Consider the following 22,887-nt stretch of genomic DNA (forward strand, 5'->3'; position numbering starts at 1 on the left):
TCTCCCCCCCCACTCTCTCTCTCTCTCTCTTTTTCCCCGTGTACCGAGGCCCGCGCCGCTTACATCCACCGGGCCTCGGCAGTCTCTCTTCCCCTCCCCGACTTTCTTCCCCCTCCTCACTTGGCGGCGGGGTGTCTCTCGGAGCAGCTGTTTCCTCCCCCCCCTTCCGGCTCCGAATCGAGGCTGCCTCGGGCCTCGCTGTTTCCCCGGCCGCCTGCCTGCCCGCCCGGCCTCCTCCGAGGCGGCGGCGGCAAGGTCGGCTACAGAGCGTTCGTGCGCATGCGCACGAACGCTCTGGCACTTTCGGGGGGATTTAAACATCCCCCCGATGTTTTTTTTTTAGTTTTTAGATTTTTGTGCACCCCTGGGGACTGCCCCAGGAGTGCACAGACCTCCCCCTGCCCCCCAAGTGCCCCCGAAGTGCGGATATAGCGATCCGCACGGAGGGGGCAACTTGGCTATTAGATATAGTGATATGGAGCAGAGGTCCATCAGTGGCTATTAGCTGCAAGGTATGGATAGGAACTCTCAGTCTGGGGCGAGTGATGCACTATATTTTTGGTGCTTTGGGGGGTGGGCAACAGTGGGAGGGCTTCTAGTGTCCTGGCCCCACTGGTGGACCTCCTGATGGCACCTGGTATTTTTGTCCACTATGTGACAGAGTGTTGGACTAGATGGGCCATTGGCCTGATCCAACATTGGCTTCTCTTATGTTCTTATGAGACTCCCTAAGGTAAAGACGGAGTGAGCTCCCGTCTCTAGTTCCAGCTCCTGCCAAACTAGCAGATCGAAAGCAAGAAATTGCAGGTAGATAAATAGGTACCACTTCAGTGGGAAGGTAACAGCGTTCTTTGCACCTTGGTGTTTAGTCATGCCGGCCACATGACCACGGAAATGTCTTCGGATAGTGCTGGCTCTTCGGCTTTGAAACAGAGATAAGCACCACAACCCTAGAGTCGGATTCGACTGGCTTTCGAGCAAAGGAACCTTTACCTTTACGGTAAAGAAAAGCAGGGTATAAAAACCTACCCTTTTTCTTCTTGTATATTTTAAGTCATGTACTAAGGCTGGTTACCTTGTTCCCCCTTTTGAGGCTGGCTCTGAAAAGTATGGTATTGCTATACCTCATAGAAAGTATCAGAGAGCTCTCCGTAGCCAGCAATTCTGTGAGGGCTCCAGGCTGGGGAGGGGGGGAGGCACTGAGGTCAGATGGCCCTGTGAGCCCCTTACCCTCAATATCACCCTTGTTTCTATCTCCCACTCAGTTTCCGGACCAGAGCAAGAGAATGAGCTAGTAAGCAAGGAGGGGTTGGCGTGGTTGTTCTTGCCCTTGATTCTACCGCTTGCTCAGCCACACTTGTTCTCTGTCAAGCAAGGTGGTAAGCATGTGGTGATAATGGTGAGGAAGAGCAGGTGAGGTTCTCACCAAGGCCCAACAAGAAAGAAAGAAAGAAAGAAAGAAAGAAAGAAAGAAAGAAAGAAAGAAAGAAAGAAAGAAGAAGAGATTGGATTTATACCCCGCCCTTCACTACCCAAAGGTGTCTCAGAGCGGTTTACAAACTCTTTTCCCTTCCCCTCCCCACAACAGACACCCTGTGAAGTAGGTGGGGCTGAGAGAGCTCTGACAGAAACTGCTCTTTTTCAGGAACAGCTGTGCCAGAACTATGGCTTGCCTAAGGTCACACCAGCAGCTGCAAGTGGAGGCGAGGGGAATCAAACCTGGTTCTCTCAGATTAGAAATATATACAAGGGGGACCAGCAATTCAAAGCAGTACAATAATAATGATGAAAAATTGCTGTGAGTTCACAAATCACAATGAATAGACAATAATAACTAGTACAGAATTGACGCTTGATGATGTTTATAATTTCTATGTTTTCAGAACACAGGACGTCAAATACGGAAGGTGAGCGATACGAACATCTCGAGTGGTTGTTCGTTTCGAGACAACTCTTTTTCAACCAAATTCAGTTCTCTGGTTATCCAACATCCGTAAAGCACATAGGCTAACAAGTTTTAACAGCACAAGGGCTAACAAATTCTAAATTCGGACAACAAGTCTAGATAAGATTGATATCACAGCTAAACACAATAAGACAACCAGAGAAATGAATTTGGTTGAAAAAGAGTTGTCTCGAAACGAACAACCACTTGAGATGTTCGTATCGCTCACCTTCCGTATTTGACGTCCTGTGTTCTGAAAACATAGAAATTATAAACATCATCAAGCGTCAATTCTGTACTAGTTATTATTGTCTATTCATTGTGATTTGTGAACTCACAGCAATTTCTCTCAGATTAGAGTCTGCACCCTTAACCACTACACCAAACTGGCGAAAGAAAGAGAAAGAAAGAAAGAAAGAGCAGGGCCCCCAAAGATGATAGGAGCGGGCCGAACTGTTGGTGAATGTTGTGAAGCGCCTTGACTAGTACTAAATTACAAAATACACTTTGGTCAAAATGCAAAAAAGAGTTTTAACTTGTGGTCTTCTACATACTACAGTGTCTGTCGTGCTCGAAAGTGGGAGTGCTCAGAAAACATCTGTGATGGTACCTGCTCAGTCATTGGTACAGCCCATTACTTGACCTTTGATGGACTGAAATACAGGTTTCCGGGCAACTGTCAATATGTACTGGCTCAGGTAAGAGCTGGGCCAGAAGGTCATGCTGGGAAGCATGGATGCTGGAGACCATGTTGAGGGGGGTGTGTGTTAAACCTTTGGGGGAAGGCTACTGAAACCCTTTCGGCATCCCTTAAAGTTCCTCGGATGTTTTGCTTGAGGATTTTCCATATTCACTTTGAATTCCTTCCTGCTGCTGTTTCTAGTGGCAGCTCCAAATAGAGAGCATGATTCTGTGCTCTGCTGTGTTAGCATTGGGGTGGGAAGGGATTAGGACTTCAACAGGTCTGATACAGAATCCGGAAATCCATGTGCCACTGAAACAACTGTGACCAGAAGGGTTATCTGAGGCAAGTAAGCTACAGCTTGGGGTCCATGAGTGCCTTTGCCAAGTCCATTCTTTAATCTGGCCAAAAATAGGGGTGTGTGGGGGAGACCCTTTTCTGACTTTGGACCAAGAGTTGAAGGCACTTGAAAAACCATGAAAATTAGCCCTGGTGTCAAATACCCCCAAAGCCCAGTGTGACATTAGGGAGGAACCATGGCCGTCTGCCAAGCCTAGAAATGATGACGACTTTCCCTGACATTGCAGAGGGGTTTAGAGGTACTTTAAAAAGTACTGAGACCTCACAGTTTTCTAAGTGATCCTGAAACTCGGTGCAATAGGGGATAAGATGCATGGTGCAGCATATGTGATGGCACCATAGTGAGCATTAGGGTCATATGAATGGCACCTCAGTGGCATTGTTTGCAAGATACATGGGCAGGATTGGGTTTGCAAAGTTAATTTCTGCCTGTAGAAACCATGCTAAAAGAAAAGCACTTTCCCACATTATTATCTTAATGGGTTCTGATTTAAGAACATTTTCCATATATCCTTTACAATATCTAAACTTGTAATGTTTCAAGATGGCACTTTGTTCTCAAGTGCCAAACAGATCTTACTAATACTTTTTTTTTTTTAAAAGGATTACTGTGATGATGATGGTTCTGGAACCTTTCGGATACTTGTGGCTAACGAGGGTTGTAGCTTCACTGGAGAGAAGTGCACAAAGAGGATCACTATTCTCTTTGACAGCGGAGAGATTGAACTTTACAATGGAGATGTAAGTATGAGCCTCCTAAATCTTTACAATAGCTTTGTTGCTGAAGAGCCAGCTTTCTAGACTTTCCTGACAAGTTTCCCTTGCAATGATGCATTAAGTTGCTGCTGGTCCAGGCTGTGTTCTTTAAAATAGTAGAAGTTCAACCTTCTTAGACCGTGTCCCTCATGGTTGGTGAAAGCTGGTGGTGAGGGAACACGGGGGCCCCTAGTATCAATCTGTCCTTGGATTCGGGGGTCTACCCAGAGGGGTTAAAAGAGGCTGTGGTGGTACCACTCTTCAAAAAGCCATATTTAGATCCTACAGGTCCTTCCAATTACCACCCAGTCTCAAATTTGTGATTTCTGGGTAAGGTAATTGAGAGAGTGGTAGCCGAGCAGCTCCAGAGTTTCCTGGATGACAGATCTGCACTGGACCCTTTCCAGTCCAGTTTCCGCCCTGGCCACGAGACGGAGATGGTGCTGGTTGCCCTCCACAGACAGTTGGACTAAGGTGGGTCAGCGATGCTGTTACTGCTTGATCTTACAGCAGCATTCGACAAGGTCAACACAGGAGCGTGGGGTAACCTTGAAGTGGCTCACCTAATTTCTCCAAGGTCAGGTACAGAGGGTAGCACAAGGAGAGAGGGTGTCAACTAGATAGCCCTTAATATGTGGGGTCTCTCAGGGGGCAATCCTCCCTCCAATGTTACTTAACATCTATATGTGCCCCCTCACCCAGTTGGTGTGGAGTTTTGGGCTGGGGTGTCACCAGGATGCTGATAACACCCAACTGTATCTGTTGATGGGTGACCGCCCAGATGCCGCCCCACAAATCTGGCCAATGGGTTGGGGGCCGTGGTGGGATGGTTGAAAAAGAGACAGCTGAGACGAAATCCAGCTCTTGACAGTGTGCCCTTGATACTAGTCTGGTGTAGTTCTGGATGCCTCCTTATCAATGGAGGCCCAGATCACAAATGTTGTCATTTTTAAACTTAAAATAAAAACATCCTTAAAACACTAGCACTCTTGCAATATTTTGTCTATTTAACAGTGTCTGATAACTGGCACCTCTTGTTCTGAATTATTGTGTCAAAATTTATGTGCTGTAGCAATCTTGAGTATGCTGTTCAGGTGTGTATCTGTAGGCTGCAAACCTACTTTTGATTTATTGACATTCATTACAGAAATCTCATGCTCAGTGTTCTGAGCCTAGGACCCAGGGGAAAACATGAAATGGCTGGGCATTGCAAGCTTTTGTACATAAGTTGCTTCATTTGCTGGTCAAGAACAGGAGAAGGCATCCTGACACAGACTGAGGGTCATGTGTTTGTCTTCCTCAGAGAAATAACTACAATTTCCTACAAAGGAAATGTACTGGGTGAACTTGGTCTGGACACACACTCTCAGCCTAATCCACCTCACCGGCTTGTGGTTATGCCTCCTCTAAAATACTTCACATTGCTTTCTTACTGAGAAAGACTGGATAATGAGGGCATGAATACAGTGAAAAGGGGGAGGGAACCCAGTTGCACCTAAGAGAGCCCTGGCATAAGGAGCCCAACAAAACACACACACATTGTAGCAAGGTATACAAAAGCTCATACCTTGAATAAAACTTTGTTGGTCTTAAAGGTGCTTGGTATTTCTCCTGTGTGATTGAGGCAGCCCGGCTAAGCAAGCTCTCCCTCGCTGTCTCCCTCCCTTCAGGGAGGAGCCTCAGCCAGTGGAAGGAAAGAAAGGCTTCCATTTGTCTCCTGCAGCCTGGCCAGGAAGCAAGCCCTGGCTCATTCCCTCCCTCCCCCTGGGGGGAGGGAGAGGAGCCTCACCCAGTGTTTTACCAGACTCTCTCCTGTGTGATTGAGAGAGACTGGTAAGCAAGCTGTGATGTGGCAGCAGCAGAGCAGAACTGGAAAAGGAAACAGGAAACAGCCAGTTCCTTGCAGGCTGGATTGGGGCCCTCTGAGGGCCTGATCCAGCCCACAGGCTGCACGTTTGACAGCCCTGTTCTAGAGCATTGTGGCAATGTATGATATCACTTCTCAATCCCAACCCCCCCCCCCTTTCTCCTGCTGTTGAACCAGGCAGTGGAGGACTGGAAGCAGGAAGTAGGAGCTCTCCCACTGTAGTAGGAGACCTGGTTCCCCTAGTTCTTGGTTTAGGGCAGGAATAGGGAACTAGCAGCCTAGATCCTGTCCAGCCCACAGGGTTTCCTGTGTGGCCCCAGGAATATTCCCTTCCCTGAAGAGTCTCTTCCCACCCACCCCCAGTCATATACTTCGGTAGCATACAAACATAAAGAATAACACATTAAATTTCATAAATATACCAGATAGTAATTTTAATGTGTTAAATTATGTATAGACAATACATTTTACAGTTTAAGGTAGTTAAATAAATCTCTATCAGTTAAGAAAATAAGTAATGCATTTTTGGTTTCATGGTTTTTTTTTCCCATTACACATTTTCAGTTTTCTCCTCAAAAAGAAAAAAACAACTCTTAATTTCCCCAGAAATTTTATGTTTCTCCCACTCCTCACAAACAACTGACCCTCTCAAATGCTTCCCCTAAAACATCATTCTACCCAGGGGAATTTGAAGCTAAAAGCAAATGCCAGAGGGTGTCCGTGGACTAGACACTGGCTTAGTGACAGCCCTTGGTCCCTTGGTCCAGCATTGGTGGAAGCTGAGAAAAGGGGCACCCTGACCTGGATGTAGTGCTTTGATCTCATCAGATCTTGGAAGCTAAGCAGGGTCAGCCCAGGTTAGCATTTGGATGGGAGACCACCAAGGAAGTCTAGGGTTGCTCTGCAGAGGCAGGCAATGACAGACCGCCTCTGTTCGTCCCTTGCCTTGAAAATCCTGTGGGGTCATCGTAAGTTGACTTCAGCTTGTCGGCACTTTCCACCACTACCAAGAAGAGGGACAGGTTGGCAATAAGCTCATAGTGCTGAAGACCACTGCCGAGCTGCTGCCTTGCTTTGTTGTGTATGATTCCAGGGACAAGTGAACCACACACTTACTGTGACAGGTGTTTGGAATGGCTGCCCAACCGTGACTATTTATGGAATGTAAATAAGTCTTTGAGCGACATCCAGAGACAGACCATTGATATTTCTGCATTTTTTCCCCCTCACCAAGGTTAACATCTTGACACCTCCTAGAGAAGATAATGTTGATGTCCGGATGTCTGGTCGTTACTACATTCTGTTACTGGGCAATGGAATCTCTTTAGCTTGGGATGAAGACATGGGTATTTCTGTTATCTTGAAAGAAAATTACAAAGTAAGTGCATCCTGCTTTTATTACTAATTAAGGATGTATTTGTTACATATTTCTGCCCAGCAGAAGGCAGATTACAACGGTAAAACAACAATAAAGGCCAGTAGGGATTTTTCTTTGTTTGTCCCACCATATCTATTATGAGCAGAGTAATATATTTGTCACGGATCTTGTTATACTGGTTACATCTGCGCATCAGGTGCTCGATATAGTTTCTATCGCTTCTTGGCCTTTTGGCTAAGATCAAGTGTAGTGTCAAAATAATGGAATATTTGTAATGTAAGTGGTTTAGTCAACAAAGCCCTGACCTGAATGACCCAGGCTAGCCGGATGTCATTAGATCTTGGAAGCAAAGCACGGTTAGCCCTGGTTAGTATTTGGATGGGAGACCACCAAGGTTGTTCAGGGTTGCTACGCAGAGGCAGGCAGCGGCAAGCCACCTCTGAATGTTTTTTTTTTTGCCTAAGTTAGCTGCGACTTGGCAGCCCTTTCCACCGCCACCAAATGGTTTTATATTTATACAAAATATCAGACACTGTGGGGGGTGGAGCTTCATCTGTGTTTATATGATACAAAGTTCGATGTTGTCCCTGCAGTGTTGAACTTAGGCGGGAGACACCTGTGGGTTCAAACCCCAACCATAAAACTCATTGGGGAACTTCTTAATCCCATTGCTCATTCTTAGTCTAATGTATGTAACAGAACTGAGTCGTGATGGTAAAATGGTGTAAATTATTACCTGGGAAGTGTATCAGTGGGAGGTCTGTGGTCAAAGCACTACATTCTCCAAGTATCTGCTGCCTTTATTGGTGGTACAGGAAACCACGATTCACTTTTCCAAACTGCTTGATGGCGTGAGGGAGGGAAACTAACTGTCATTAATGTGGCTTGTTCCTTTGAAAGGATCGAGTCTGTGGTCTGTGTGGGAATTTTGATGGCATCCAAAATAATGACTTCACCGGTAGCAGAAAGCAGCTTGAAATCGATCCAATTGACTTCGGGAACTCCTGGAAAGTTAACGCACAGTGTGCTGATGTCCAAAAGGTATTTTTAAGTGTGATTCAAATATGGAAAGGGAAGCGGGCCCTGTCTGCTTTCAGTTTTATCGTCAGGGTGGACTAGTTTGAGCACTCAGTGTTGTCACATGGTTGAAAGGAAGGTGTAGTGGACCTGACCCATCCCTGCAGAGAAGATGACTGGGATATCTCTGAGTTCTCTGAAGGATAAGAAACACACTCTGAAGTATAATACTAACAGTGCAATCCTATGTGGAGTTGACAAATGACCAGATGAAGCTGCCTTTATACTGGATCCAACCATTGGTCTGCTCAGCCTGGTAGTGACTCTCCAGGGTCTCAGGCTGAGGTTTTTCTCATCACCTGCAACCCAATCTTAATATTAGAGATGCTGGGGACTGAACCTGGGACCTTATGCCACCGAGTCATGGTCCTTCCAGTCCACGCACATTGAAATCAAGTTGACTAGAATGGTTGATGTGCCTTGAAGTTTGCATTGACTAGAAAAATTTTGGTTGCATGTTCAATAAAATCTATATACTATTAACCACCCATAGCCTCCATCTGCAGACAGCTAAATCCACGGATTGGGGTCATGTGGAGGTTAAACAGATTTTCCAGTAAACTTGGGGCACTCCCCGGGTTTGCAGAAAATCTGAAAATTAAAAATATATATATATGGGATGGTAGTGGTTTAAAGCCCCTGAAAAGCAAAACACAAGCTCAGAGAATGCACTTAACTCCAGCAGTCAATGGCCGATGCACCACTTCCTTCTCTAAAAGGGCTCATGTGTTAGACCGTTGCAGAGGAAAATGTGACACCTTGGACATAAAAGGGCTGGTGTGGTGTAGTGGTCAGAAAGTTGGACCAGGACCTGGGATTACCGGGTTTGAATCCGTTGCTCAACCATGGAAGCCCACCAGGTGACCTTGGGCCCAACACAAAGGGAGCTTTGACTCTTGGAAGCTTATCCCTCCCAAAATCTTGTTGGTCTCTGAGGTGCTGCTGGACTTGACTCCAGCTGTTTTATTGCAGACCAGCACGGCCACCCTCTGAAAGTGGGTTGTTGTGAGGATGCAATGGAGGAGGGGAACCATGTGAAAGCTGCTTTGGGTCCCCAATCAGGAAGAAAATTGGGATATAAATTAAAATAATAATAATAAACAATACTATATTATCACACTGAATATGTGATCACACTGAATGTGATGCTGTAAGATTCACCAAAATTCTATGGTAAAACCAAATTTTGGAGTATTTTACCCTCACCACCCTGTCAAGTGGTGGTGAGCAGAGGAGAGGTAAACCAGTCGGTCGAGAACCGGTCTCTCTGGTACCATAACAAGATTTTACTGTTGCATAAGCCTCCATGGACTTTGTCAGATGAGGTCTAGTGAATGTGAGGCTTATAGTTGATCGATTAATTCCATTTTAACTTAGTAATCAATTGTGGGTATTCATCAACTAAAATTCTTTCACATATATTTTCATTAGTCTCAAAACATGATTGGGTTTTTTGGGGGGGCGCAGGGTAGCTATGCAGAGGCAGGCAATGGCAAACCACCTGTGATGGTCTCTTGCCTTGAAAATCGTATAGGATTGCCATAAGTCAGGTGGGACTTGACGGCACTTTCAACCACTACCAATCATTTATCAAACAGCACCATATCAGAAGCAAAAGCAGCTGGGGGGGGGGGGGGGGGGGGGATAAAGCAATGTAATGAATTTTCAACCTGATTAAAGTTCATTTTGATCAGCTGAGCTTCACTGATTAGTTCAGTGATGAAATAGATTGCAGCTTGCAGCCCTAATAATAATTACTAATACTGTTATACTTAGGATCCATTCCTAAAGAATTTTAAATCCTACAGCTCTTAGTGAAAATGGTATATGTTTCAAATGCCCCATCAAAATCAGTGAGACTTCAAAAAGCCCATTTCACTGAACTGGGGGCTTAGTTGGTACTAAAACCACAATTAAATAATCAGATTCTTTATCTGTCTGCTGTTAGAAGTTTGGGACTGTTGTCACACATAAGAAAAGTCATGAGCTATAACCTATTCAGCTTTATCTTTCATTATGAAATGAAATGAAATATGTCAATCTGATTTCCCAGAGTGGATTATCACAATTGCTCCCGTATGCATTCAATTCATGAATACGTAGATCACTCTTTAAGTAGCTTTTCCTGGAGTGTTAATAATACAGTGCTATTACTTCTCTGCATTAAGCTTTCTCAGGGGCAAGACTTAGCTTCTAGACTGTGTAATGGAAATGTGGTGAAGCAAGTGATGGTGGAGACCTCCTGCAGTGTCTTGAACAGCGATCTCTTCAAAGAGTGCAAAAAATTGGTAAGCAGTTTCTTAGCCTGTTCTTACTGGTGCTGGTACTGGTGGTGGTGCTAAGTTCTTCCTCAGTCATACCTGTGGTCTCTCTTGAGCTTCCCAGATAACAGCGCAGCAACAGGGTGGCAAAAAGACTGAGAGACCCCCAAGGAAATCCAGGGTCATGATGCAGAGGAAGGCAATGACAAATCACCTCTGAGGTTCTCTTGCCTTGAAAATCCTACGAGGTTATCATAAATGGGCTGCAACGTGATGGCACTTCTCACCACCAGCATAGAAGAGGAACTTGGAATCTCTTTTGGCACGTTCAGAAGGCCTTTCTGGATTCTCACAGTCCTCTGTGTTCCTGTTCCTTTGCACTTGTCTTGGTCCCTCTAGTGGCTGATTCAATATTACTTCACTTTATATCCAGCATAAAACCTGCAGCTTAAATCTGCAGGGAGATATGCCAGACATGAAGCAATGTAATATTGAATCGACCACCAGAGGGAGCAAAACATGTGCAGAACAGAAAACCCACCTAAAGCAACAGGAACACACAAGTGAGGAAAATGGGAATACGGAAAAACTCAGAGCCTCAGTGACCCATTTCCCCTTCTTCTTGAGACATATTGTTGTTGTTCAGTCGCACAGTCGAGTCCGACTCTTCGCGACCCCATGGATCATCTCCCGCCAGGCCCTCCTGTCTTCCACCGTCCTCTGAAGTTGGCTCAATTTCATGTTCGTTGCATCGATGACACTGTCTAACCATCTCATCCTTTGCCGTCCCCGTCTTCTTTGACCTTCAATCTTTCCCAGCATCAGGGTCTTCTCCAGGGAGTGCTCCCTTCTCATTTGGTGGCCAAAGTATTTGAGCTTCAGTTTCATTATCTGGCCTTCCAGGGAACAGTCAGGGTTGATTTCTTTTAGGATTGACTGATTTGATCTTTTTGCAGTCCAAGGGACTCTCAAGAGTCTTCTCCAGCACCATAGTTCAAAAGAATCTATTCTTCGGCGCTCGGCCTTCCTTATAGTCCAACTCTCGCAGCCATACATGACTACTGGGAATACTATTGCTTTGACCATGCGGACTTTTGTTGGCAGGGTGATGTCTCTACTTTTTATCATGCTGTTTAGGTTCGCCATCGCTTTCCTCCCAAGGAGCAGGCGTCTTTTAATTTCATGGCTGCAGTCACAGTCTGCGGTGATCTGGGATCCCAGGAACGTGAAGTCTGTCACTACTTCCACGACTTCCCCTTCTATTTGCCAAGGAGTGATGGGGCCGGATGCCATGATCTTAGTTTTTTTGATGTTGAGCTTCAAGCCCACTTTTGCGCTCTCCTCTTTTACCCTGAGCAAGAGGCTCTTGAGGTCCTCTTCACTTTCAGCCATTAGAGTGGTATCATCTGCATATCTGAGGTTGTTGATCTTTTCCCCAGCAATCTTAATTCCCGCTTGTGATTCATCCAGGCCAGCATTTCGCATGATGTACTCTGCATATATATTAAATAAGCAAGGTGACAATATACATCCTTGTCGTACTCCTTTTCCTATGCTGAACCAATCAGTTGTTCCATATCCGGTTCTAACTGTCGCTTCTTGGCCCTTATACAGGTTTCTCAAGAGACATGTGAGGTGGTCTGGTACTCCCATCTCTTTAAGGCCCTGCCATAGTTTGTTGTGATCCACACAGTCAAAGGCTTTAGCATAGTCAATGAAGCAGAAGTAGATATTTTTCTGGTACTCTCTTGCTTTCTCCATAATCCAGCGAATGTTGGCAATTTGATCTCTAGTTCCTCTACCTCTTCGAAACCCAGCTTGTACTTCTGGTAGTTCTCTATCCACGTACTGTTGAAGCCTAGCTTGTAGGATCTTGAGCATGACCTTGCTAGCGTGTGATATGAGTGCAATTGTGCGATAGTTTGAACATTCCTTGGCATTGCCCTTCTTTGGGATTGGAATGTATACTGACCTTTTCCAATCCTGTGGCCACTGTTGCGTTTTCCAAATTTGCTGGCAAATGGAGTGCAGCACTTTAACAGCATCATCTTCTAAGACTTTGAATAGCTCAGCTGGAATACCATCACCTCCACTAGCTTTGTTGTTAGCAATGCTTTCTAAGGCCCATTTAACTTCACATTCCAGGATGTCTGGCTCAAGGTCAGTGATTATACCGTCGTGTTTGTCAAGGACATTGAGGTCTTTCTTGTATAGTTCTTCTGTGTATTCTTGCCATCTTTTCCTAATCTCTTCTGCTTCTGTTAGGTCCCTACCGTTTTTGTCCTTTATCATGGCCAGCTTTGCATGGAACGCTCCCTTGATTTCTCCAATTTTCTTGAAGAGATCTCTAGTCCTTCCCATTCTATTGTTTTCTTCTATTACTTTGCACTGTTCATTCAGGAAGGCCTCCTTATCTCTCCTTGCTGTTCTCTGGAAATCTGCGTTCAGTTGGGTAAATCTTTCCTTTTCGCCTTTGCCTTTCGCTTTCCTTCTTTCCTCTGCTATTTGTAAAGCCTCATCAGAAAGCCACTTTGCTTTCTTACATTTCTTTTTCTTTGGGATGGTGGTGATTGCTGCCTCCTGTACGATGTCACGAACCTCTGTCCATAGTTCTTCAGGCACTCTATCTATCAAATCCAGACCCTTGAATCTATTCTTCACCTCTACTGTATATTCATCAGGGATGTGATCTAGGTCAAACCTGAATGGCCTCATGGTTTTCCCGATTTTCTTCAGTTTAAGTCTGAATTTTGCAATGAGTAGCTCATGATCTGAACCACAGTCAGCTCCAGGTCTTGTTTTTACTGACTGGATAGAGCTTCTCCATCTTTGACTGCAAATTATATAGTCAATCTGATTTCGGTGTTGCCCATCTGGTGATGTCCATGTGTAGAGTCGCCTCTTAGGTTGTTGGAAAAGGGTGTTCGCTATGACCAGTGTGTTCTCTTGACAAAACTCTGTTAACCTTTGCCCTGCTTCATTTTGCTTTCCAAGGCCAAACTTGTCTGTTATTCCGGTTACCTTTTGACTTCCTACTTTAGCATTCCAGTCCCCTATGATGATGAGGACATCATTTTTTGGTGTTAGTTCTATAAGGTGTTGTAGGTCTTCATAGAACTGGTCCACTTCAGCCTCTTCTGCATCAGTGGTTGGGGCATAAACTTGGATTACTGTGATGTTGAATTGTTTGCCTTGGAATCGGACCGAAATCATTCTGTCATTTTTGAGATTGTATCCCAGTACTGACTTTTGCACTCTCTTGTTGACTATAAAGGCCACACCATTTTTTCTACGAGATTCCTGGCCACAGTAGTAGATATAATGGTCTTCTGAGTTAAATTCGCCCATTCCTGTCCACTTAAGTTCACTGATTCCTAAGATATCGATGTTAAGTCTTGCCATCTCATTTTTGACCATGTCAAGCTTACCTTGATTCATAGATCTTACATTCCAGGTTCCTATGTAGTATTGTTCTTTGCAGCATCGGACTTTCCTTTCACCATCAGACACATCCACAACTGTGCGTCCTTTCGGCTTTGGCCCAGCCGCTTCACTCTTTCTGGGGTTACTTGTACTTGCCCTCTGCTCTTCCTCAGACATATACCTCTGGGAAAATAAGCTGGCAGCAGCTGATATCTTCCCACAGAGGTGAAAGATGAGCTATCAAAGATTGCTATGTCAGCTGCCTTCCTGGAAGATTCATCATTGGACTCTGTTCAGTTTTCAGCCACAGTCGTGACCTCTGATGTGGCAGTTTGTCACAATGACATGTGCTTCCACTGCTGGGAGGTGGGAACTCTCTGGCTCCCATTTTGAGTCACAGTGCAATAAATTATTCAGAGCTCCCTTGGAGCCTGTGTGGAGTACCTAGCAGTACACCTTATATCCTGAGTCTGAAGACAAAAACAGAGGCCTTAAATAACATTTGGTGCTTGTATCATTTTATTAGGTCAATTGCATTCCACGCAGAATGGTTTTAGAGTTTTGATTGGAGAGCATTTTTTTGTGTATGTGTCTGAAGATGCTTGTCTCTGTCCATTCAATGCAGTGGAAAAGTGCTAATGAGCAAAAGGATTCAACTCAGCGATTTTGCTTGTAGGTGGATCCCGAGCCCTATGTGGATATCTGCATGTACGACACCTGTGCTTGTGAATCCATTGGGGACTGTGCCTGCTTCTGTGATGCCATAGCTGCTTATGCCCATGCCTGTGCTCAGAAAGGTGCCGTAGTTCACTGGAGGTCCCCTTCTCTGTGCCGTAAGTATCATAGGAACAACCAAAATCAAGGCGGAAGCCGGCCGTAAGGTCTGAACAGCCAGCAAAGTACATTTAGGATCAAATAGCTGGCCTGCTTGTAATCCCATTCTCATCTTTTGAGACCAGCAAGAGTTTCCAAGGTATAAGCTTTTCAGAGCCAAAGCTCCCTTGGTCAGAAGAATCTTGCTTTTCAACTGCAGACCAACACGACTATCCACCTGCAACTATCAAACCAAGAAATATTCTTTTTAAAAAGTATCCTGCATAATTAGACTGATAAGATGTTTTGTTATGAGCAGTGTCCTTTTGTGGTCTTCAAAGTGGTATTTTGCACTGAAGACGTGTCTATGGTGTTGGAAAAAACTCTTGCTTCTAGGCTAGTTCATTGGCTTTAAAGCTAGTTTGGTGTAGTGGTTAAGAGTGGTGGACTTTAATCTGGAGAACTGGGTTTGATTCCCAACTCCTCCACATGCAGCTGCTGGGTAACCTTGGGTCAGTCACAGTTCTCTCAGAGCTGTTCTCTCAAGAGCAGTTCTTTCAGAGCTCTCTCAGCCCCACCTACCTCACAGGGTGTCTGTTGTGGGGAGAGGAAGGGAAGGGGATTGTAAGCCGCTCTGAGACTCTGAGTGAAGGGCGGGGTATCAATTCAACTCTTCTTCTTCTTAACACTCATGGTTTCCTGCAGTTCATTTTGTGACAGTTAGTTTGGTGATTATCCTGAGAATTCTGTTAGAGATCCTTGGCCCTGTTTCTTTATACAAATAGTTCCCAAGCATTAACTCTGTTTAAGCACATAGGAACAGGATGCTCAAGTTCTGCAGTCATTCTGTTCCATTGTAACAATGTCAGGTCTGAAATACAGCTTTAGTATTTCTTGCCTTGGAGATGTACAGTGGGATTAGACTGTCTTGCAGAGGGTGGTGTCATGGAGTGGCAGGGAACATGTACATCCAATACCTTGGGTTGCCAACTCTTGAAAGGCGTGGATCTGGCAAATAGTGTGTCTGGTAAGGGGCATAGCAGAGCACAGGGCCTACCCAGTCAGAGGAAGGACCAATAGATTCATGAGGCACAGTTGGGGTTGCCAGGTACTATTTTCCCCCAGCAGGGGGATTCGGGAGGCATGCTGGGAGGAGGAGAGGCTGCCCCCAATGTAATGATGTCATGCAAAGTGATGTCATCGTGTCAGGGATGCAGCGCCATGTTTGCATGCCCCCCCGCTTCCCCCAACCACTTAAAGAGTGGGTGCCACTGACGCCTGCCCTACAAGCTGCAATCTCATCACTTGTAGGGCTTCCCCCCTACAAGTTTGGTGTAGTGGTTAAGTGCACGGACTCTAATCTGGGAGAACCGGGTTTGATTCTCCAGTCCTCCACTTGCACCTGGCCAGATGACCTTGGGCAAGCCGTAGTTCTGATAAGGTGATAAGAGCAGTTCTTGAAAAAGAGCAGTTTCTGTCAGAGCTCTCTGAGCCCCACCTACCTCACAGGGTGTCTGTTGTGGGGAGGGGAAGGGAAAGGAGTTTGTAAGCCACTCTGAGACACCTTTGGGTAGAGAAGGGCGGGGTATAAATCTAATCTCTTCTTCTTCTTCTTCCCTACCACTGGATATCTGGCCAGCATCTGGGAGCAGTCCTAAAACTCAGGGGATCCCCCGCCCCCACCTGGGGACTGGCATCCCTAGGCACAGCCCTTGTGTCCAGGGACAGAAATGAAAGATTAAAGGGTGGAACAAAGGTGTCATGGGGCAGAGCCAACAAACATGCTAAGTAATCTAAAGTGCCCAGCCTTCTCTTTCTGTCTCTCCAGTTGAGGAGATGTCAGGAGAGAAAAGGAAGCAGAAAAGGCTGCTGCAGTATTCAGAGAAGCTGGTTTTCAGGCACAAAAAAGCCTCCACTGAAAATGAAAGTAAAATTCAGCTGCTAGCTTAGCAGTACAAAGATTTTAAAAGCTGTAACACTGCACATTTACTGAACAGTAAAAATCCGGCCTCTCTCTCCTCCATTATATGAGTGGGTGGTGGGGTGGGGGATCTGATCTGACAATTAGCTGGGGGGGGAGACAGTCATGACAGTGGAAAACTGGCCAGTTGGCAACTCCACCAGCACCGGGGCAAAGGGGTAACGTATGTCTAGTTATTGTCAGGGTACTTGTGTGCTAGAGTTGTAAAAGAGAGGTAGACAGGGAGATTCTAGTACATGCTTGTGGGCATAGAGGGGCTGTATTCCTTTACAGAAATCAAACTGTGAGGAGAAAGGTGGGATTTACTTTGATCCCAGGTTTTTAAAAACTGTGGCTTGCATGGTGGTTTGTCTTAGTTGTAAGGGATACAATAAGATAATTGAAAGTGAAGCGCTGTGAACAAATGCGAAGTATTGCTATTACAAGGCATGCACATTCCAGTCCGTGATTCTTCTTTCTTTTTTTCTCTTCGTGTTGCATAGCACAAAGTTGTGAGCACTTGAACCGGGAAGAGGAAGAATACCGGTGCGAATGGAGATATAACAGCTGTGGTTCTGCGTGCCCAAGAACATGTCAGCACTTGGAGCCTGTGGACTGTCCAGTGAAGTGTGTGGAAGGGTGCCACGTACACTGTCCTGCAGGTAAGCATGGACTCCTCTTGTGTAGGCTTCTTAGAAATGTCCCATGAACTCTTATACACCACAGATCCCCATCTTAGTATATGTATTATTTTTTTGTACCATGGAGAATTAGAGTAAGAAGCTTGGTGTTCCCAGCTTTCCTGGTAAACAACTGGTTTTGGATATGCAGAAGGACGTTCTGGTGGACATCTGGTGGTAGCTCATGCTTCTCCTCTCCCATAATCCTGGAACTGGCTGCCAGGGCAGTTGATGGACAATAGATTCAGGATGGACAGAAAATGATGAACTTCTTTGGTCAACAAATAATTAAAATTGTGGAATTCATTAACAGTGGGGATAGTGACGGCTGTGAGCATAAATTGATTTTTTAAAAAAGGGATTAGAAAAGTTGATGGAAGAAAGGTCCATCAGTGGCTACTAGTCATGGTGACTGAATGGAACCTCCATGTTCGGTGGCAGTAGACCTGTAAATACCAGTGGTAGAAGGCAGAATTAGAGGAATGCCTTGTTGGCCCTCTAGAGCAACCAGCTGACCACAAGATACAGGAGTAGATGGTCTGATTCAGCAGGGGCACCTCTTATGTTCTTGTGAATCCATGAGAATAGTAAGCGGCTTTAGGCAACTTGCTGTCTAAACCTCAACACCCACCCACCCCACCTCTGCAATATCATGATTATTATACTGTCCTACTCCAGTTGGTGTGTTTATTGGTTAGCCTGGTCTCATCATGATCTCAGAAGCTAAGCAGGGTTGGCCATGGTTGGATGGGAGACCATCAAGGAAGTAGAAGGTTGCTATGTGAAGGCAGGCAATGACGAGCCACCTCTGAATGTCTCTTGCCTTGAAAATGCTGCAGGATCATAAGTCAGCTGCAACTTGGCGGGGAAGGAAGGAAGGAAGGAAGGAAGGAAGGAAGGAAGGAAGGAAGATTTTCTCCCTGATGATAACCAAAGAGGGTTAACAAAAAAATAAAAATGCAGTTAGGAACCATAAAAGAAACACAATTTGAGTATACAAAAATAAACTATTCTGGAGCCAGGCCAGAATCCAACAGGCCACTTGTCCAGGGCAAGAGTCACAGGCCCTTTGATTCTTGCCCTTTGGCATCCTGCCTATGCCCAAGATACATGCCTCTGATGGGCAGAACAAAACAACAGCACAACTAAGATACTGAATCTTGCAGCAATTATGTTCCTCTCTATCTGCCCTCCCTGCTTTACAGGGCAGTTGTTCACATTACAGAGTGAATCTGTGGCTTGAAAAAGTCAAAAGTCTTGTTATAAATCTAAGGACCACACTGCTGAGTGGTGTCTTGGAGACCCTGCTATGGTCCTTCACCCTACCCCAAGGAATTGCCTGCAGCTCTCATGGCTTCTGCCGTTAATCCTTGCACAGCAGGGTTTCCCAGACTTTTGGCACATTCCTTTCTGAAATAACAAGAGAGGCACACTTTGTCAGGCCCCCCAGTTAAGACACTCCCCACAACACACTTAAGCAGCAGTGGTTTATTGAGATATGCCCCCAGGTCTCTATGGCAACCCTGACAGATACACAGTGACATCTATTCTGGCATGGTAGAAGTCTCCAAGGTCAGCTCTCATGGGAACTGGCGTTGGGGCACAGCCACTACCTCCTATATAGGAGGTAGTGGCACAGCTTAAGGAGTTGGTCATGGATACTACAAGCATTCACTTTCAACACCTCATACACTCCCCTCAGGAATTCCCCCCCCCCATATCATGGCAAGCAGTGAAGTGAATTACAAAGGAACAAAACTTAGCTTGACACACTTCTAATTACAACAAAAGCCACAGTAAAATGTTCTCTGTTGCCTTCCCTCTTCTTGGCTGAGCCAGTCAGGGTCCAGAAATGGGAATGTGCTTTCCAGGAAATGCTGATGCCTCTGGGATTCCTCCGCACCTGATAGCTGTGACTCAAATTGCAGGAGGAGTTTGGGGTATATTCCCCTCCCCTTAGGACGATGTGACTGCAATAGGAGTTGGCAGAAAGAGGTGGGGATCAACAACGGTGCGGCTGGCATAGCAGCTCCTTCTTGGTGTCTCCCAGAACCAGCAGAGTTGGAGGTCAAGGGTGGCAAAGAGTCCGGGGACACCAGCAGCCATCTGGGGTTCTAGGTGGGGCAGTGGCTGGCCTGTCACTTGTGGGCTGTGCCATTTTGCCTGGTTAGTGTGCAGATCTTGCAAGCACCGCAAGTCTTCCCACGTTTTCCAGGGAAAGCCAAATGTTTTGAATTTTTATTATTGTTATGGTCCTTGTCATTTGCCATCTCGGGCAATCGTTTTTTCCCCTCCTAGATATATCCACTTAGGTTGCTGTTATTCCTGATGCTTTTATTTCAACTCCAGTTTCTCTACCATTATTGTGACACAGGGAAAATACTCGAGGAGCTTTCAGAGTCTTGCATTGATCTTGAAGAATGTCCTGTGTGTGAAGTACAAGGTCTCCAGATCCCCCACGGGAAAAGGATCGTTTTGAACGCTGGAGATGCACAACTCTGCCAGTCTTGGTAAAGTAGGAGGGGGTACATGTGGAGAGTACATGTGGGGAGAGGGGTGAGCAGAGTGGAAGGATACTCTGGTAAATAATCTGTGGCATTTTGGTATTGCTTCTGTGGGATGGAGGTTGCCAGTCTTGAGGTGGTGGCTGGAGATCTTCTGGAATTAGAGCTGGCCTCCAGATTACGGAGATCAGTTCCCCTGGAGAAAATGGCTGTTTTAGAAGGCGAACTCTGTGGCAGTATACTCCACTGAAGTCCTTCCCCTCCCCAGTCCCTGATGTCCCCAGGCTCCAAAATCCCCAGGAATATCCCAAGCCATGGTATCAATCTAAGGGGATCACAAAACACAAAGGGATGGGGCAGATTTGACTCTGACTTCCTCCCAACCATGGTTGACAAATTAGGAGGCAGGTTTAGGAAAGCACACTCTCTCCGCCCGCCCACCCACTCTTCTTGAGAGTCAGTCCTCCTCTCGCAATGTAACTGTGGTCAGTTTGGTGTGAGAGCCAGTTTGGTGTAGTGGTTAGGTGCACGGACTCTAGTCTGGGAGAACCAGGTTTAATTCCCCACTTCTCCACTTGCACCTGCTGGATGACCTTGGGCAAGCCGTAGTTCTGATAAGAGCTGTTCTTGAAAAAGAGCAGTTTCTGTCAGAGCTCTCTCAACCCCACCTACTTCACAGGGTGTCTGTTGGGGGGAGGGGAAGGGAAAGGAGTTTGTAAGCCGCTCTGAGACTCCTTTGGGTAGTGAAGGGCGGGGTATAAATCCAGTCTCCTCCTCCTCCTCCTCCTCCTCCTCCTCCTCCTCTTCTTCTTCCTCTTCTCCTCCTCCTCCTCCTTCAGAAAGTCTGCAGTGACCCTAGCTTATAGTTAATGCTGAACAGCAGTTGCCTTTAACTCAGACCAGGAGCCAGATGCTGACAGTTCCCTTACCTAGTGTTTTTAAATTGCTTCTGTTGTCGGCTGCCTCGTGCAGAATTCTGAAGAGGCGGCACAGAAATATTCTAAATGAATTCTAAATCAATTGCTGTGATTCAGGTGCGAGAAGAGGACTAGCTCCCGAGGGAGTGAAGGTTGGGAATGTAGAGTCCAGAAGCGGACTCTTGGTTTATTTGCACAGTTAACTGGGAGCTGGTGCCAGGCACTGTACTGATTCATGAACTCCACTGCACAATAAGCTTCCAAGTGCTGCTTGACAAAATCTCTGTAGGTTTGTTGTAGTGGGCTCGGGGTGTGGCTTGTGTCACACTGTGCCCCAAGCATGCTTTGTTTTCTGCATGCCCAGGGTGCCACCTGATTATCAGCCACACTCTGGCTCTTTCCAGTTGTTACAATTTTGGTCCTCCTCTTCCTGTGCTGGAAGAGCATGCTACATGTGGTTATTTCCATATGCACATACGCCATTGTGCTGTGTATCAGGCAACATGCTTGTTTTCCAGCTTCAGTACAAGTGTTCAGAAGCCCGGATTGTGGAGGGCATGTGTTTGCATGTACTGAAGTTGGGAAATGTACCTGTTGCAAAATGGGGAATGCGCGGATCAAGAATATCATGTTGTGTGCATACCCCCAGTATGCAAGGATAGAATTAAAATGTTTTTGTTTCTTCACATCCAGCCTGGTGAGGAGTTGTAGAGAACTTGACGGCTCACGCACGCTGTTATTTGGGATAGTTTCAATAAAAGACATGACATGGCTTTTATTAAATATTTGGTTGCTATTCAATAGTAAAGTAAAATTGTACATTTTACAAATTCCAAGTTATCTATTATTAAACTACTTGGGAAAAATCCTCTTTTGATGGAAATGCAGGATTTCCTGTTTTTGTTTACCTTTAACCATTACACATAATCATGGCTCTTTTTGTAGAAAAAGCCCAGCAGGAACTCGTTAGCATAATAGGCCACACCCAACAGCAGAAATCCATTTGCATATTAGGCCACACCCCTGACAGCCCAGCTCATTAGCACATTACGCCGCACCCCCATGTTACCAGAAGTGTGGTTATCCAGCCACACCCATCTTTTGCTTGTTATTCTGTTTACCTTGTTTGTGGTCAAAACCCAGGGCTTTTTTTAATAGCAGGAACTCCTTTGCATGTTAGGCCACACACCCCTAATGTAGCCAATCCTAATGAGTTTCTGATGTTGGGTGTGGCCTATTATGCTAATGAGTTCCTGCTGGATGTGGCCAACTTGGAAGCCAACCGGAACTCCGTTCCTGTGCGTACCTGCCCAAAAATAGCCCTGCACATAATTTTGTTTGTGTGTAAAAGTGTACATAACAAACCACTTGAATTCCTCAAGAAAAAATATATAAAAATATATATTTCCTAGCTTCTCATGCCTGCTGATGCACCTCTGTGGGATTTGGGGACGAGATTTCTTCTTCTTTTTTTAAAGTACCCATTAGGTACACTTTTATTATTTTTCATATTATACACAAACAAACATACAACATATAACAAACATCCACTTACACACATAAAACATACAAAGAGATCAGTATATTTTCTTATAACTCTAGTACCATATTTAAAAATTTCTATGGGTTTGCTTAAGTTTCTGTATACTCTTATCTTTTTACCATAGTTTCTATTTAACTAAAAGAGATTAATAATACCAAAAAAATCATTACTTTAAACTATGCATTTATATTGTACCAGTCATACAGTTTTTTCCATGTCTTTTGAAATGTTGGGTCTGTTGTCCCTCTCATCAACGATGACAGTTTGTCATTTTCAGCCGTCTCCAACAGTTTATTCACATATTCTTGCTTCTTTGGTGCTTCCATTTGCTTCCATTTGTTTCCAATATTTTGCATATAATATTCTTGCTGCCGTAGATAGGTGTACTATCAAATATCTATCACCTTTATCAAAATCCTTTGGAAATATGTTTAGTAATAATATTTCCGGCAAAAATGGTATTTTAGTTCTCAATATCTCTTGCATCATCTTGTGGACACATCTCCAGTATCTCTTTGTTACATCGCAAAGCCACCATATATGATAAAATGTACCTATCTTATTTTTACATTTCCAACATTTATCTGAACAGTTTTCATTCTGCTTAGCCAGCTTATCTGGTGTAATATACCATCTATAAAACATCTTATACATATTTTCTTTATATGATACTGCCTTAGTCATTTTAATGTTTTTAGACCATATCTGGTCCCACTCTCTC

The 22,887-nt window shown here is 45.1% G+C and overlaps 1 protein-coding gene across 1 annotated transcript in view; it reads left to right on the plus strand.

Moving 5' to 3' along the window:
* VWF (von Willebrand factor) overlaps nt 1–22,887 on the plus strand; it is a gene marked incomplete at its 3' end in the record, with an annotated part of 203,024 nt that overhangs the window by 103,826 nt on the left and 76,311 nt on the right. Inside the window, exons 21-28 of the mRNA XM_015408541.1 lie at nt 2,505–2,643; nt 3,591–3,728; nt 6,845–6,988; nt 7,889–8,029; nt 10,234–10,353; nt 14,426–14,582; nt 17,026–17,184; nt 19,577–19,712. Coding sequence (XP_015264027.1) covers nt 2,505–2,643; nt 3,591–3,728; nt 6,845–6,988; nt 7,889–8,029; nt 10,234–10,353; nt 14,426–14,582; nt 17,026–17,184; nt 19,577–19,712 — 1,134 coding nt within the window. The remainder of the gene's footprint in view (nt 1–2,504; nt 2,644–3,590; nt 3,729–6,844; nt 6,989–7,888; nt 8,030–10,233; nt 10,354–14,425; nt 14,583–17,025; nt 17,185–19,576; nt 19,713–22,887) is intronic.

This window comes from Gekko japonicus, unplaced genomic scaffold (assembly GCF_001447785.1).
Source record: "Gekko japonicus isolate JY-2015 unplaced genomic scaffold, Gekko_japonicus_V1.1 scaffold1193, whole genome shotgun sequence".
Lineage (NCBI taxonomy): Eukaryota > Metazoa > Chordata > Lepidosauria > Squamata > Gekkonidae > Gekko > Gekko japonicus.